The following is a 12912-nucleotide window of genomic DNA, read 5'->3' as shown; positions in this document are numbered from 1 at the left end:
CTCAGCTGTTGTAAAGAGTTAGCTGTACGGCTTTAAGATAAAACAGTGAAAACCTCCTCTGTAACAAAAACACCAAGATATTTATAAAATAATATGGACATTATTTAAAAAAAAACAATTTTTAAAAACTACATAAATAGAGCTGCCATGTAAACCAGCAGTTCATAATTCTTTGTGCTCACGTACGCTTTAATACAATGAGAAAAAGCTCTAGGCTTTTCTGACAGAGAGTTGTGTGGATGCTCACATACACACCCTGCAAATGCAGCTTCAGAAGGTTCAAGAGTACCTTTTTCTGTGGCCCTAGAACCTTCATAGGGCCAGTGAACTCTAACAAAGGACCCTTAGTAAAAAAAAATCCCAGAGTCACTAAAATTCTTGCCCATGGCTAATCTCTGGAACTCGTTAGTATGTTATCTTACCTGACAGCAGAGAACTAAGATTATAGGTGCAATTCAGGTTGAATCGAGGTGGTCTTGTTGAATTAACTGGATGGATACCATTAAAGGATACTTACTACCCATCTGGCCAGGATCCTTTGCCCTGAGTATCTGGCTGGACTTAGGAAAGTCACATTCCTTCTTACCAGCAGTACCCTCCCTGGCTGTATGCACAGGGTGGTGTGACCCCGAAAGAAGTGTTACAGGAAGACAAGGACTGTGTTCTGCATCTGGGAGTTGGTGAAGTATGGAAATGAATTGTCCCCTAGAGCCTCCGAAAAGGAACATAACTCTGCCAGCACTTTGATTTTAGCCCAGTGAGACCCGTGTCAGACATACCTACAAAAATGTAAGGTCAGGAGTTTATGTTGTTTCAAGCCAATAATACCATGGTAACTTGTTATACAGCAATCAGAATGTAATCCACTACCTCCATTCCATACTTATAATTCAGTATAAATGTGACAGCACAAACATTCCTGAAATCTTAATACAGTTGGGCTAAATACAAATTTATGGCTTACAACCTAATTTCAATAAAATAGTAAAATTATCTACTAAAATAGCAATTTGAAGTCATGTCTTTTTTTAAAAAAAAAAGATGTAGAATTCATGTGAGGGGGGGAAAATGAACTTTCTCCTTTTAAGAATCTGGTTTTAAATTGTGTAATATGTCAGAAAATCTAATGACCTATTTATCCAGTATCTTTGGTTGCAAAGACTGAATTCTTGAAGGATTTATAAAACTGATTCTTTAAATGTATATAAAATGTGAGCTTTGTAATGTCAGAAAGAGCAATCACATAAAAATTGAAAAGAGCCATTGCCCAGACTGTCTCTCCATGGCTTCAGAAATCACAGTGTAGTAGGAAGGGGAGTTCTTGGTTGGTCCAGCTGCTCTCCTGTTTATTCTCCTTATGTTCACATTAGCATTCCCATCTCTTAAAATACTGAACAGTCATCTCTGGGGATTTAGAGTCTGTTACTTATAACCCTCGTCTTGTTTCTGATAGAAATACATACATAACATCTCTTTTGGATTTATTTTAAAGATCAGTATTTTTTTCTCTTCAATGATGATGTTTTCAGGCAATTTAAAAACCTGATGGCCTTAACGAAGCAGCTTCCAGTATTCCTGACTGCTGTCGGCAGAGCTGCGGTCGCACCTGTCTGCCTGGCACGGTTTGTTCCTGTGCACCATCATAGCTTCTGAAATGTCTGCTTATCTTCATTAGAGATGGTTTGCACACAGTTGCTTTGGGGGGAGGGAGGGCATGTGAAAGTAAGTTAAGATATACATGTTGTGCAAGGAAACCAACGGGCTAAGTGGTTTTTAAATGGTCTTACCTCTTATATCATGGGTGATATGGCTTCAGTGTGTGTTTGTGTCTCAGATGCATAGTAATGGGAACATAAGAAGTACTTAGAATATCCATGGAGTCAAAATGCACTCTCTACCTGTCTTGTGAACGTGGGCCATTTTGTTCCCATTTGGATTCCCTCCGTCTTAGGATTCCTATTGCTGTGATGAAACACCGTGACCGAAAGGCAAGTTGGGGAGGAAAGGGTTTATTTGGCTTATACTTCTACATTGTAGTTCACCATTGAAGAAAGCCAGGACAGGAAACTCAAACAGGGCAGGAACTGATGCAGAAGCCATGGAAGGGTGCTGCTTATTGGCTTGTTCCCTGTGTCTTGCTCAGCCTGCTTTATTATAGAACCCACAACCACCTGCCCAAGGGTGGTCCCACCCATGTCAACCACTAACTAGAAAATGCCTTACAGGCCTGCCTGTAACCTGCTCTGATTGAGGCATTTTTCTCATTTGAGGCTCCCTCCTCTCAAGTGTCTAACTTGTATCCAAGTTGACATAAAACTAGCCAGTACACCATCAAGGAAAAAATACTACACTGTTATCAACAATCTTTTTATATTTGAAATTTCCTGTGTTTTTGAGATCAGCTCTCTTTATTTTGTCCAGCTAGACCCTGACCAGACAGTCCTGAAGTAGCTGGGTACAGGCGTGCCCTACAGTGCCTGGCTTGGGCAGTTGTCAAGCTGTAGTTTGACCTGTGTGTGATTTTAGGTGGCATGGCCTTGTATAACACTGAAGAGATTACCGGTTTGTTCTACTGGCACTAGTTAGAAGTCTTATATTCGCCAGTTCTTTTCTACCATCTCTCACTCCAGCAGTTTTTAGAATATTCCCTTATCTGTAATCAGAAGGAAGATATTTATTATCTTTGTTCCTAGTAAAGATGCTCTCTCCTTTTTTAGTTTGAAGTTTTGTTTCTCTAATTCTTTGCCCTATGGTTATATTCCCTCTCCATTTTCTGAATTCTTTTTTTATTTCTAAATATACTTTCCCTCTCTTCTCTCAGTACCTACACTAAATTCTGACTTATTTTATTTCTCTAGTTTATCAACCTCGTTGCAGGCCTATGCTTGCTGTCTAACCCATGTATTGTTTCTATTTTACCTTAAATCTGTTTTTTAAGGTTTGTATGTGGCACTGTCTTGAGTATCGCTATACAGTGCTATGCTGGGGTTTTCTTTCTCTTTTTTAAATCTTCCCCGATAAGATAATTGAAAGTGTCCTTCAGATTGCCTGATCTCTTGTCATTCTGCAATAGAATTCACATCTTGGCTGTACCTGTGGCTTAACAATGCTGGGCTTTTAATGTTCTTTAGGACTCTCTTAATTTCTTTCCCAACGGAATCATAAGCCTTCTTTTGATTCAGGAAGCCTTCTTATACTGATTTGGTATTTGGACCTCATTGGACTCTAGTTTTCACTGGTTCTTGGCCAGTTTTCAGCATAGCTTTTCTTACCAAACAGAATGTACAAAATCAGGTTCTCCAGTTGTCACCAACTGGCCATTCTGTTCATCTCTAGTTTTTCTTTCTAGATACTACACCCAAATGGGCCTTTTAGAAAGAACCACTAAAGGAGTTCCCACAACAGTTCTTTCTGTCTAGGGTAAGAAGGAAGAAGATAGCCCCTACTTTTGTTCTGTGTACCAGTTTAGGCTTGTCTAACCTTCTTGTGGGGAGGGGAGTGCTGGGGAACTAAGGCACTGATTGTTTTGGACAAACATTTACCGCTGATGCTCCTGCTATTGCTGCTCCGTGTGTTTCTAGTATGCAGGTGGGTACATGTATGTGCACAAATGTGTCTTGTCTTCCTTGGGACAGTGCGCCCTAGGATCCTCCTGCCTCTTCCCCAGCGTCGGGATCACAAGTGTGCCCCACTGCACCCAGCTTTGATGAGTCCTAAGGTTAAACTCGGACCCTTTATCATTAGTAGAAGTACTAACACTCTTTAGTTTGCATATGTGTGCATGTGTTAGTGCAGTAGTGGTGAGAGAGTGACTTCAGTCGTTGGTTTTCTCTATCCACCTGTATTTCTGGGAATTGAGCTTAGGTTTTCAGGCTTTGCAGCAAGCCTCTCCCCACCAAGTCATCTAACCAGCCCCCAAACAGATCTCCATGCTTGCGCAGTAAGCATTTTGCCAATGAAACTATCTTCCTAGCCTGTTTGTTTATTGCTTAGTTGTTGTTGTTTTATTTCAGGGAGTTAAATCATGTCCATCTCCCAGCTCCACATCTCCTGTGGACCATGTTCTAGAATACTAACCTGTGGCCTGCTGGGCTCCCACTCATTGCTATGTCGTTTCTTTGCTTTTGGACGCTAGAAAGTTTGGTTTTCTTACTTTTGAACTAAAGTGTGTTTTTGTTGTTGTCGATTTGTTTCTATTATTTTTATTTTTGGAATGGAGTAGAACTTTACACCTGGCCACAGTTGCCATTGAGATTAGAAGCATATAATATCTTTTCCTAACATTAAACAACAGCCCATAAAATTATTATAAAGTAACTTTGGTTTTATTTATAACGTAGAAGCTGTAGACAATGTGGAGAAGTGATTTTGTTTGTTTGTATTTGAGACAGGGTCTTTCTGTGTAGCCCTGGCTTTCCTAGAACTCCCTCTGTAGACCAGGTTGGCCTCAAACTCACAGAGATCTGCCTGCCCCTGCCTCAAATGCTGGGATTAAAGGTGTGTGCCACCACTACCTGATTGATGATATTTTTAAAATACTTAATATTCTTCAGCCTAAGAGAGGACTTATGAAATTGGTTTCCCTTTTTGCTACATAATGGTTCCTTTTTCTAGTTATTGTGCTTATATAAAATTAAACAAAAATTGCTTCATAACTTTTACAAAAAAAACAAATAAATGAGGTAGACTTTATTGGTTTTATTTTTTAATGTTTTTTGTTTACAAGGGGGGCACATGTTTGTGCTATAACATGCATATGTAGGCTAGGAGACAACTGATTTCCAGGTTTTGGTTCTTTCCTGCCTCCTTGTGGGATCTGGTTATTAGGCCTGCATGCAAGTGATCTCTAATCCTGTTTTATTTTTTGAGATTAGGTCTCTTTAGCTCAGGCTGGCCTGGTAGTCCCTGAGTTCTTCAGAATGACTTGAATGCTTGCCTGATCTACCTACCTCTGCCTCCAAATTGCTGAGATTAGAAGTGTGGACAACCACACCTTGCCTAGATAGACCAATTCTGAACCTTCATTCATTTAGTCATTGGTTATTATCCTTAGATAGTGGCTGTCAGCCTGTGTGTCAGTCCATCTACATCCTTGACAGCAGACAGTACCTCGTTTTCCCATGCTTTGTCCTTTTAAAGGTCTAGACTAATATCCTCCAACAGTTGCTCCAGCTGAATAATGTGATCTGCTTTACTGTAAAGAGTATCTGGGAAATAAGTGTGATGTTCTTTGTCTTGTTGATCCAAAACTATATTTTCAGGCTTAGTTTTTATTTCCTTTTTTACAGACATACAAAAATAAGGTGAATGCACACTCAGAGAAAGATGAGACCCCAAGTGATGGAACCATTTCCTCTCCTCTGTGTGTATCCCACCCTGTGAGCCAGAAAAAGAAAGATGTCTACCGTACTAACCAGACTACCTTCATCATTGGAGAAACACCAAAAGGAATCCGCAGGTGTGTTATCTGTGGTAACTCTAGACTCAGGCCAGTTCTCAGAAGATGTATAGCTTCATCATAAAGTATAGAATGTAAAAACATACCTCACATCCAAATTTCAGAAAATCAGAACTTTTCTATGTTAAAAAAAAAATGCTTTTGAGATAGGTTCTCACTAAGTAGCTGCGTATAGTTCAGACTGGTGTTGTGAATCTCATGCCTTAACTTGCTAAATTCTGGGATTACAGAGATGTAGTGGGGACTGACATGGAAATGAGGCCGTCTTCAGGGTCGGTGAAGCTCCACACGCAAGTGTTAATGTTACCAAGAATGGCATCAGAGTTGGTGAGGTGGCCCCCTAAGCCTGGTCCACGGGGCCTCTGGACAGTGGAAATGATACCGGCTCTTGCTCAGAGTTAGTCTCTGAGCTCCCAGGAAAGGAGCAGCAAGCCCCACAGTAACCCATAGAGCTGGCATGAGGCCACACCTCGCCCTGCCAGGCAGGCTTGCTGCAGTGATTCCTGCACGGTGTGCCTTTTCATTGTGGTCAGTTACTCTTCTAGAAGGCAGCTGTATTTCCCTAGTCGTTAAAGAAACGTGGGTCCCTGTAGTAGTGTGTTCAGAGGAAGGAAGGACAACGGTGGTTTCCTCTTGTCCCTTCGTTGCTCACAGCCCACAGAGGAAATGTCTCCTGCTAGGTGAAAGGTAAGGAGTAATACTAGAAAGCCATGACCTGTCTGGACACCCCACCCTTCCTGCTGCCATCATAGTCAGTCAGAGTCAAGACAGTTTCTTGTAGCAGCCACATGATGGCCTTTCAACACCTCCAGCCCTCAGAGAGCAAAGGCAGTGACGTGGTGATAGCAGCTGTGGTCCAGCTCCTTCCCAAGAGTAGACGCGCTTTGGAACGTTGGCCGTCGTAGCTTCCGGTGACTCCTCGATGGTTTCCCTTTTCCCTTTTCCTAAAGCTTCTCTACTACTTTTTTCTCACAAAAGTGGTTAGCTTGTGTTCCTAATTACACCTTGCATCTTCATTGAATTCTTAGAGAAAATTCTGTTGAAGTCCCAGAATTAGGAAAATGAGTTGGAAGGTAAAAAAATAATCCTTCTGTGCAGCCATGAGCATAATTCACTCAAGGTTCCATGGGCTAAATAGTGTTGAAGCAGCACTCCTCCCAAGGACAACCCACCCAGAGTCCTAGGTGAGGGCGTGCATCCTTTCAGGTTGCTTTGGCATCTGCTAAACAGAGGTTTCACCAACTCTTGCATAAATAGAAGACATCACCTAAAACCCTCTTGGTCACTAAATCCTTATAAATATAAGTAAAAACATTTACTAGGTCCTGGAAATGGATTTGTGTGGGTGAACACAAATAAGGTAGTCCCACACTAGCTCAGAATTGAGAATAATAAAGGGTTCTTTATTTAGGGGGAGGGAGGGAGGGAGGGAGAGAGAGAGAGAGAGAGAGAGAGAGAGAGAGAGAGAGAGAGAAAGTGTGCACATTTTTTAGTATCCAAGGCCATGCCCAACCTGGTCCAGCATCTCAAAGGCCATTGGCTGAAGGCGTTTCCCAGCACCTCCTCTTTTTGTCTAAATAAGAGAATTCCAAACCCAATACAAAACTATATACAATAAGAACATATATCAAGTATAAAAATTAAAATTACAATCAGCATAAATAATATTAAGCAAGAAACATATGCTAAATGATACTTATTTTATTTTAAGGAGTCTAAGTCCTGTATTATAATAACTTGGCTAAGTCATGAGAGAAAAGTAACTACAATTATCTACTAGTCTTTAACCCCATCAAATACCTGTTGTGTAAAGTGAAATACAACTCTAAAACTGTGGAGCCTTTAACATGTGCTACATAATTGGCTTTAGTTTTTATCTGAAGGAAAATTTGCAGATACTTAGGTTTCCCAACTTAGGCCCCAAATGCAGCATCAGCAAAGCCATACGCTGTACCTTATTTTTTCAGTGGGGAGGGAGATGAGGCAGGCTGGCTCCAAACTTACCATATAGCCGAGGTCGATCAAGAACTCAATCCTCCTGCCTCCACATCCAGAGTGTTAGGATCACAAGCATATGTTACCAAGCCTGGCTCAAAACTGGGATCTTTTGAAAACACCTTGTGCTAGTTCCCTATTCTCTTCGATGCCCTACCCATGACTTTACTTTGGTCCTATAGGTCCTTTTGCCAGTGTTGTCACATTGAACTTCAGTGTAGTTTAGGGGATAGGCACAATTTAGATTTTAAGTCCTCACTGTGGAAAGTAGCAGTCTATGGCTCAAGGAACCTAAATAATTTTTCTGCCTCCACTTTACCAGGGTTCCAGAAGGCGCATTTGTGTGTGTACATAGAGAAGTGTTAGAATCTTACTCTAGGAAGGCACTTTGTGTCTTCAAATAACATCTTACTTTGTTTATTTGGTTTGGGGGGTTGTTTGCTTGTTTTTGAGACAGAGTCACCCTATGTAGCCCATACTGCCTCAAACTTTCCATCCTCTTGTCTCTTGGTACTAGGCATGTAGGTGTACACACCACCATGCTCAGTAAAAATGGGCTCTGGCTTCTAAGATGAGCTGTCTGCACAGGTTGGATCAATTGGGGGTGGGGTTGGGGGGCTACTGTAGGAGAAGGGGGATGATTGTTAGTTCCCAGCTGCCCCATCTAGCTTAGCCCTGAAATAACCACACAGAAACCATATTAATTAAATCACTGTTTAGCCCATTAGCTCTACCTTCTTATTGGCTAACTCTTACATCTTGATTTAACCCATTTCCATTAATCTGTGTGTCGCCACATGGTTGTGGCTTACCGGCAAGGTTCTGTGGCTGACTCTGGTGGCGGATCCATGGCGTCTCTGACTCCGCCCATCTTTCTCCCAGCATTCAGTTCCATCTTCCCTGCCTACCTAAGTTGTGCCCTATCAAGGAGCCAAGGCAGTTTTCTTTATTCATTAACCGAGAAAAGCAACCCAGACAGAAGGACCTCCCACACCAGACTACATTTATAGGGCTTTCTTTAAAGCTCAACCTAAAGCCCTGTGAAATTCTATACTGTGAAAGAAAGGGGAAAGGGAATTTTTTTTCAGAATTTTCCATTTATCAAAGCCATTCTTTAACAATATTACTCTGAGATTTGAATGCAGTATAGATTCTCAAATATAGAGTATTTAATGATGATTCTCATGTCAGTCATAAATTGACTAACTGGAGGAGTAGCCTGCTGGGTTCTCATAATTCCCAGGAAATACATAATAGTATATAAATCAGAGTCACCGAAAAAGCTGATGATTTAATAAGGTAAAAGATCATTTCTGGTAGCATTAGGGAAGAGGCACATTCTCCTAGGATGGAATTAAGCTGATATTCCAAAGGGCAAGGTGCATTGTTCTGTCTTTATGTTTCCTGTCACTGCTAACAAGCACATTAAAAGTCCTTAACTCCGCTGCAGTGTGCGAGCACAGGCACACGCGCCACAGAGCGTGTGGAGACCAGAGGACAGCGGTCTGGAGTTGGCTGTCTTGGAGACCAGAGGACAGCGGTCTGGAGTTGGCTGTCTCGTTCCACCCTTGCATGTGTTCTGACTGAATGTAGGTCCTCCTCACTTGTACCTGCTGGGCCATCTCAACAGCTTTCTGATTAGCTCTTTCAAAATAAATTGTAAATATAATACAAAATAGTAACTCCTGGCTCTGTCTATCCAATCTTTAGAAAGCAGTTTGAAGAAATGGCCTCTTACTACAAGTTATCTGTGCAGGAGTTTGCTAGACAGGTAACCAGCGCCACGTCTGAGGAGCGACTGAGACTGCTCAGGGACTTCTACAGCCTTCGGCACCCAGAGGTAAAGGGGTCCTTCGTGAGTTCTGCCCCAGAGTCGACCAGATCTGTCCACAAGGAGGAAGAGATGGTCAAGAATAAATCCAAAGGAAAAGAATCTCTTTTAAAAGAACGACGCTCAAATGATAACACTTGGTCACGCAATGATCCCACCAACAAAATGTCTCAAGCTTACAACCCAAAACTATATAAAGGAAAGTCAACCAGATTTCAAAATCATGGTTCCCGTGGAGAAAAGATATTTTCTAGTGATACAAAAATTAAGAAATCGTCTGTCAGCTTTACTCAAGAGAGCGACAGTGAGAGAAATGACCACACACCCAGGAGCAGCATGACACTCTTCTGTCCAAACAGCAAGCCTGGAGCCTCAGAGGCAGAGCGAGAGAATTCCCCAGGGGCGTGCAGTTCCAGAGACAGATCACTTCTCAAGCTGGGGAACAGCAGGGTAGAAAACCCAGCGTCAGAAAAAGCTCCTGTGGAAGGCTTACTCGGTGACACCTCTATTCTTAACGACCTCTTTAAAAGCTGCGGAGAGGGTCCCACACAGCTGCCAGAGAACGTTCTTTCAGGATCTGTGACAAAAGCAAAGCAGAGACCCAAAGATTTCTGGGACATCTTGAATGAGCAGAATGATGACAGTCTTAGCAAACTCACTGACTTGGCAGTGATAGAGACTCTGTGTACCAAGGCTCCCCGCTCCACAGCCTCCAAAAGGAACGATGAACTGGAAGCTCCCCTTTGGAAAGCAAATGAGAAGTTTTTGTGGAAGACGTCTAACTCGGAGGATGATGAAAGCGTAGCCAGTACGAAGAGAGAGTAGAACATGGGTGTGCCGTTAAGTTAATGGATCGGTGAGCTGTGTGAGCGTTTGTGGTACTGTAGTGGAGTCCTGAACAGTTGTTTACAACAGCCTAAAATGTTATCCTGGGTTTTCTTTCCCTAACATATATGTATATGTTTAATCATTAATCCCCCAATTTATACAGTGCTGGGGATCAAGTCCAGGACTTCATGTACACCAAGCACTCAGGGCAACTCCAGCTGCATCTCTCGCCCCTGATTTGATCTTTGGAACAAATGTGACTATATCATATTATCATGTTATTAAATGAAACCTTGGGCGCTCTCCTCCTGTGTGGTTCTGTGACCTCACCTGAGTGATTTGCCCAGTGTTTGCCCACTCCTCATATGAAAGATACCAGGATTGAGCCAGGTTAACATAGCCTTCTACTTTGGGAAGTTATTATTTTCCTTCCTTGGAATCATGTGCTAGTACTATTGAATTATTTTAGATAAGAGTTGTAATTAGGAATGGATATATGGTATTATGTTAAAATGGTGTAACTGCTCGGAGTCATGTATAACTAAAGTAGTGGGATTGTTATCATTACCCAGAGCACCAACGCCTTAACCTCTCACGTTACTGTGATCTAGTAAATATAAACAGAACTTTGTATTTTAACTTTGTATTTAAGTGGAAGGAAGTGAACAGACGTTTGATTTTAATTGAAACCCCTTTCAATGAACTTAACATATGTGGTATGCACACTCTGAAATGTTCTCATTGTTGGATTTGTTTACTTGGTGGCTTTTTCTCAGCTGCTGTGGTCTATGATTGGTGCTTGGCTGTGTAGGTGACACCTATACGTGAAGGCAGGGAGGTCCTGTCTGCGGAGCATCAGGTCCGCACAGCCCCTGGGTTGTGACTGGCACACTGAGGGTGTGGGGCTGGTGCCTGCCCACATTCAGCCAAGTCTGCAGGAGCGATGCAAGGAGCTATCCAGTCAGAAAAATAACGGGCTCTCCAGACTCCTCCTGCGCTGGAGCATTTTAAACTTACTACTTTCTTTTTTCCTTTGCCGTAAGAACCTCTTGAACCTGTTGCAGTGCTGGAACACAATGCTTGAGGTAACTTGAATCTGTGATCCAGGGCCATGATCATTCATACTTGGCTGGGGCAAGTGTTTGCATGTGTTTGCATGGGCAGAAACCAGCCTCTGGTAAGGGCTGTACACCCACTAACAGAAACAAGAAACAGGCCCCCAAAGGCTTCTCCAGCCCCTGGTGCCCCTCCTCCGCCACTCCCCAGGGAGCAAGGAGGGGAGCAGGCTTTGGATTAGTCAAACTAAGAGTTGTTGACAGTTTAACTTCGTGGGTACTTGGAAACACACCCCGGGATCGCCCAGGTATAGAGGCCTGCCACTCAGAAGGTGACTGACCTTCCCAGGCTGGGCATGGCACAACTCTGGGGCTTTTCCTTTTCAGCCTGCAGCAGGATGGACCACAGCCAACAGAGCTTGGCCCCACACTTCAGGAAAACTGCAGACCCTGTGGACCACAAATGAGCACTTCTGTGGGTGGCAACTCCCACAAAGCCTGAGCGCGCGCGCGCGCGCGCACACACACACACACACACACACACTGCCTTAAAAGAGAAGAAAGGCTAATCTGGAGGCAGCGACGGAAAACTCTGGAGCTCAAGCCATTGGGAAGCTTGTTATCTACCACCAACCGCAAGCTGGGCAGGCATCCTGCATCCCTCACAGCGTGAAGCTGTGGATGGTCCAGCTTTGGGAGTGCAGGGAGCTTGAAGAGCCTGCGCCTCAAAACAGGGGGCTGCACGTCTGTGATCCTGTGGGGTCCCCCATAATATTCTGGCAGGAGGGTGGGGATAGTCGCCTAGTGCGTGTGGCCAGTCGAGGGTCCAAGCGGAGGTCCATTAGGAGCAGGTGGGGACCCCGGGCGGGGGTGCAGCTTGGCGCAGTGGACCTCAGGTGGAGAGGTCCCGCCCCCTGGAGGCTAGAGGCGGCGATTTCTGCTGTCTAAATCACTCTACTGATTTTAGAGTCGAAGCCGCTGGCCGGATGCACCGCCCTCCCTGCAAACACCTAGACAGAGCTGCCGAGCAAGGAAGGAAAGGGAATGGGAAGCTGGCAGGATGAATCTGGCTGATTCCAGGCTCAGTGTTAGCGAGCCCACTGGGGACTCGGCCAGGCACGCCCCGCAAACACACGGCAGGCCCGCTGGGGAGGAAGTCAGACTTAGCACCTTGGCGTACTCCACCTAGCTTCCCCGGCCAGCTGCCCCGGGAAGCAACCCCCCACGTCCAGAAGCACTCCCCAGCCTGTGCACGCCCGCACTGGCTGGGCCTCCAGTCCTAGGCCACACACCCCCTAGGACGAGTCCTGTTGCTGCCTTCCCTGCCCTCCCACCTTCATGCTTCCCTCAAAGCCAGCGCCTTCTGCCAAACCTCCATTCCCAACCTGTTATCACGTCCTGGAGAGAATGTCTCTGAAATATTTCCTGAATCCCACTGCCAAGAACCTCGAGTTTCCGTCCCTCCACCTCCCATCTGGATGCCTGCAGACTTCTCCCTGGGTTCCCAGGCTCCAGCCTCCTCCCTCTCTAATCCATTTTCCACACCGCATCCCCAAAGCCTGTTGAAACACAGGGACTTTGGCTGCAGTAAACCTCTCGTTTCCTCTGTTAGAGCGGGTTAAAGGATTGGGCTGGGGAATAAGTACATCAATTCACGTCTATTGAGCATTTACTGTGTCGTTTGTTTAACATTTCAAGTGATTCTCATGTTTAATCTGCCCGGCAGCTTTCCTGAGCAGGTGTTA

At 44.0% G+C, this 12912-nt stretch overlaps 1 protein-coding gene across 1 annotated transcript in view; it reads left to right on the top strand.

Moving 5' to 3' along the window:
- Nucleotides 1-10799, top strand: part of LOC121453626 (DNA excision repair protein ERCC-6-like 2) — an 83956-nt gene extending 73157 nt beyond the window's left edge. The window contains exons 18-19 of the mRNA XM_041660519.1: nt 5289-5458; nt 9164-10799. Coding sequence (XP_041516453.1) covers nt 5289-5458; nt 9164-10109 — 1116 coding nt within the window. The 3' untranslated portion in view covers nt 10110-10799. The remainder of the gene's footprint in view (nt 1-5288; nt 5459-9163) is intronic.
- The last annotated feature ends 2113 nt before the right edge of the window (nt 10800-12912 follow it).

The sequence above is a fragment of the Microtus oregoni genome, unplaced genomic scaffold (assembly GCF_018167655.1).
Source record: "Microtus oregoni isolate MIOR12 unplaced genomic scaffold, Mior012 000011F_ref0000422, whole genome shotgun sequence".
NCBI classification, from domain to species: Eukaryota; Metazoa; Chordata; class Mammalia; order Rodentia; family Cricetidae; genus Microtus; species Microtus oregoni.
The sequence above is the reverse complement of the archived record's forward strand: the minus strand, read 5'-3'. Positions and strand labels throughout refer to the sequence as shown.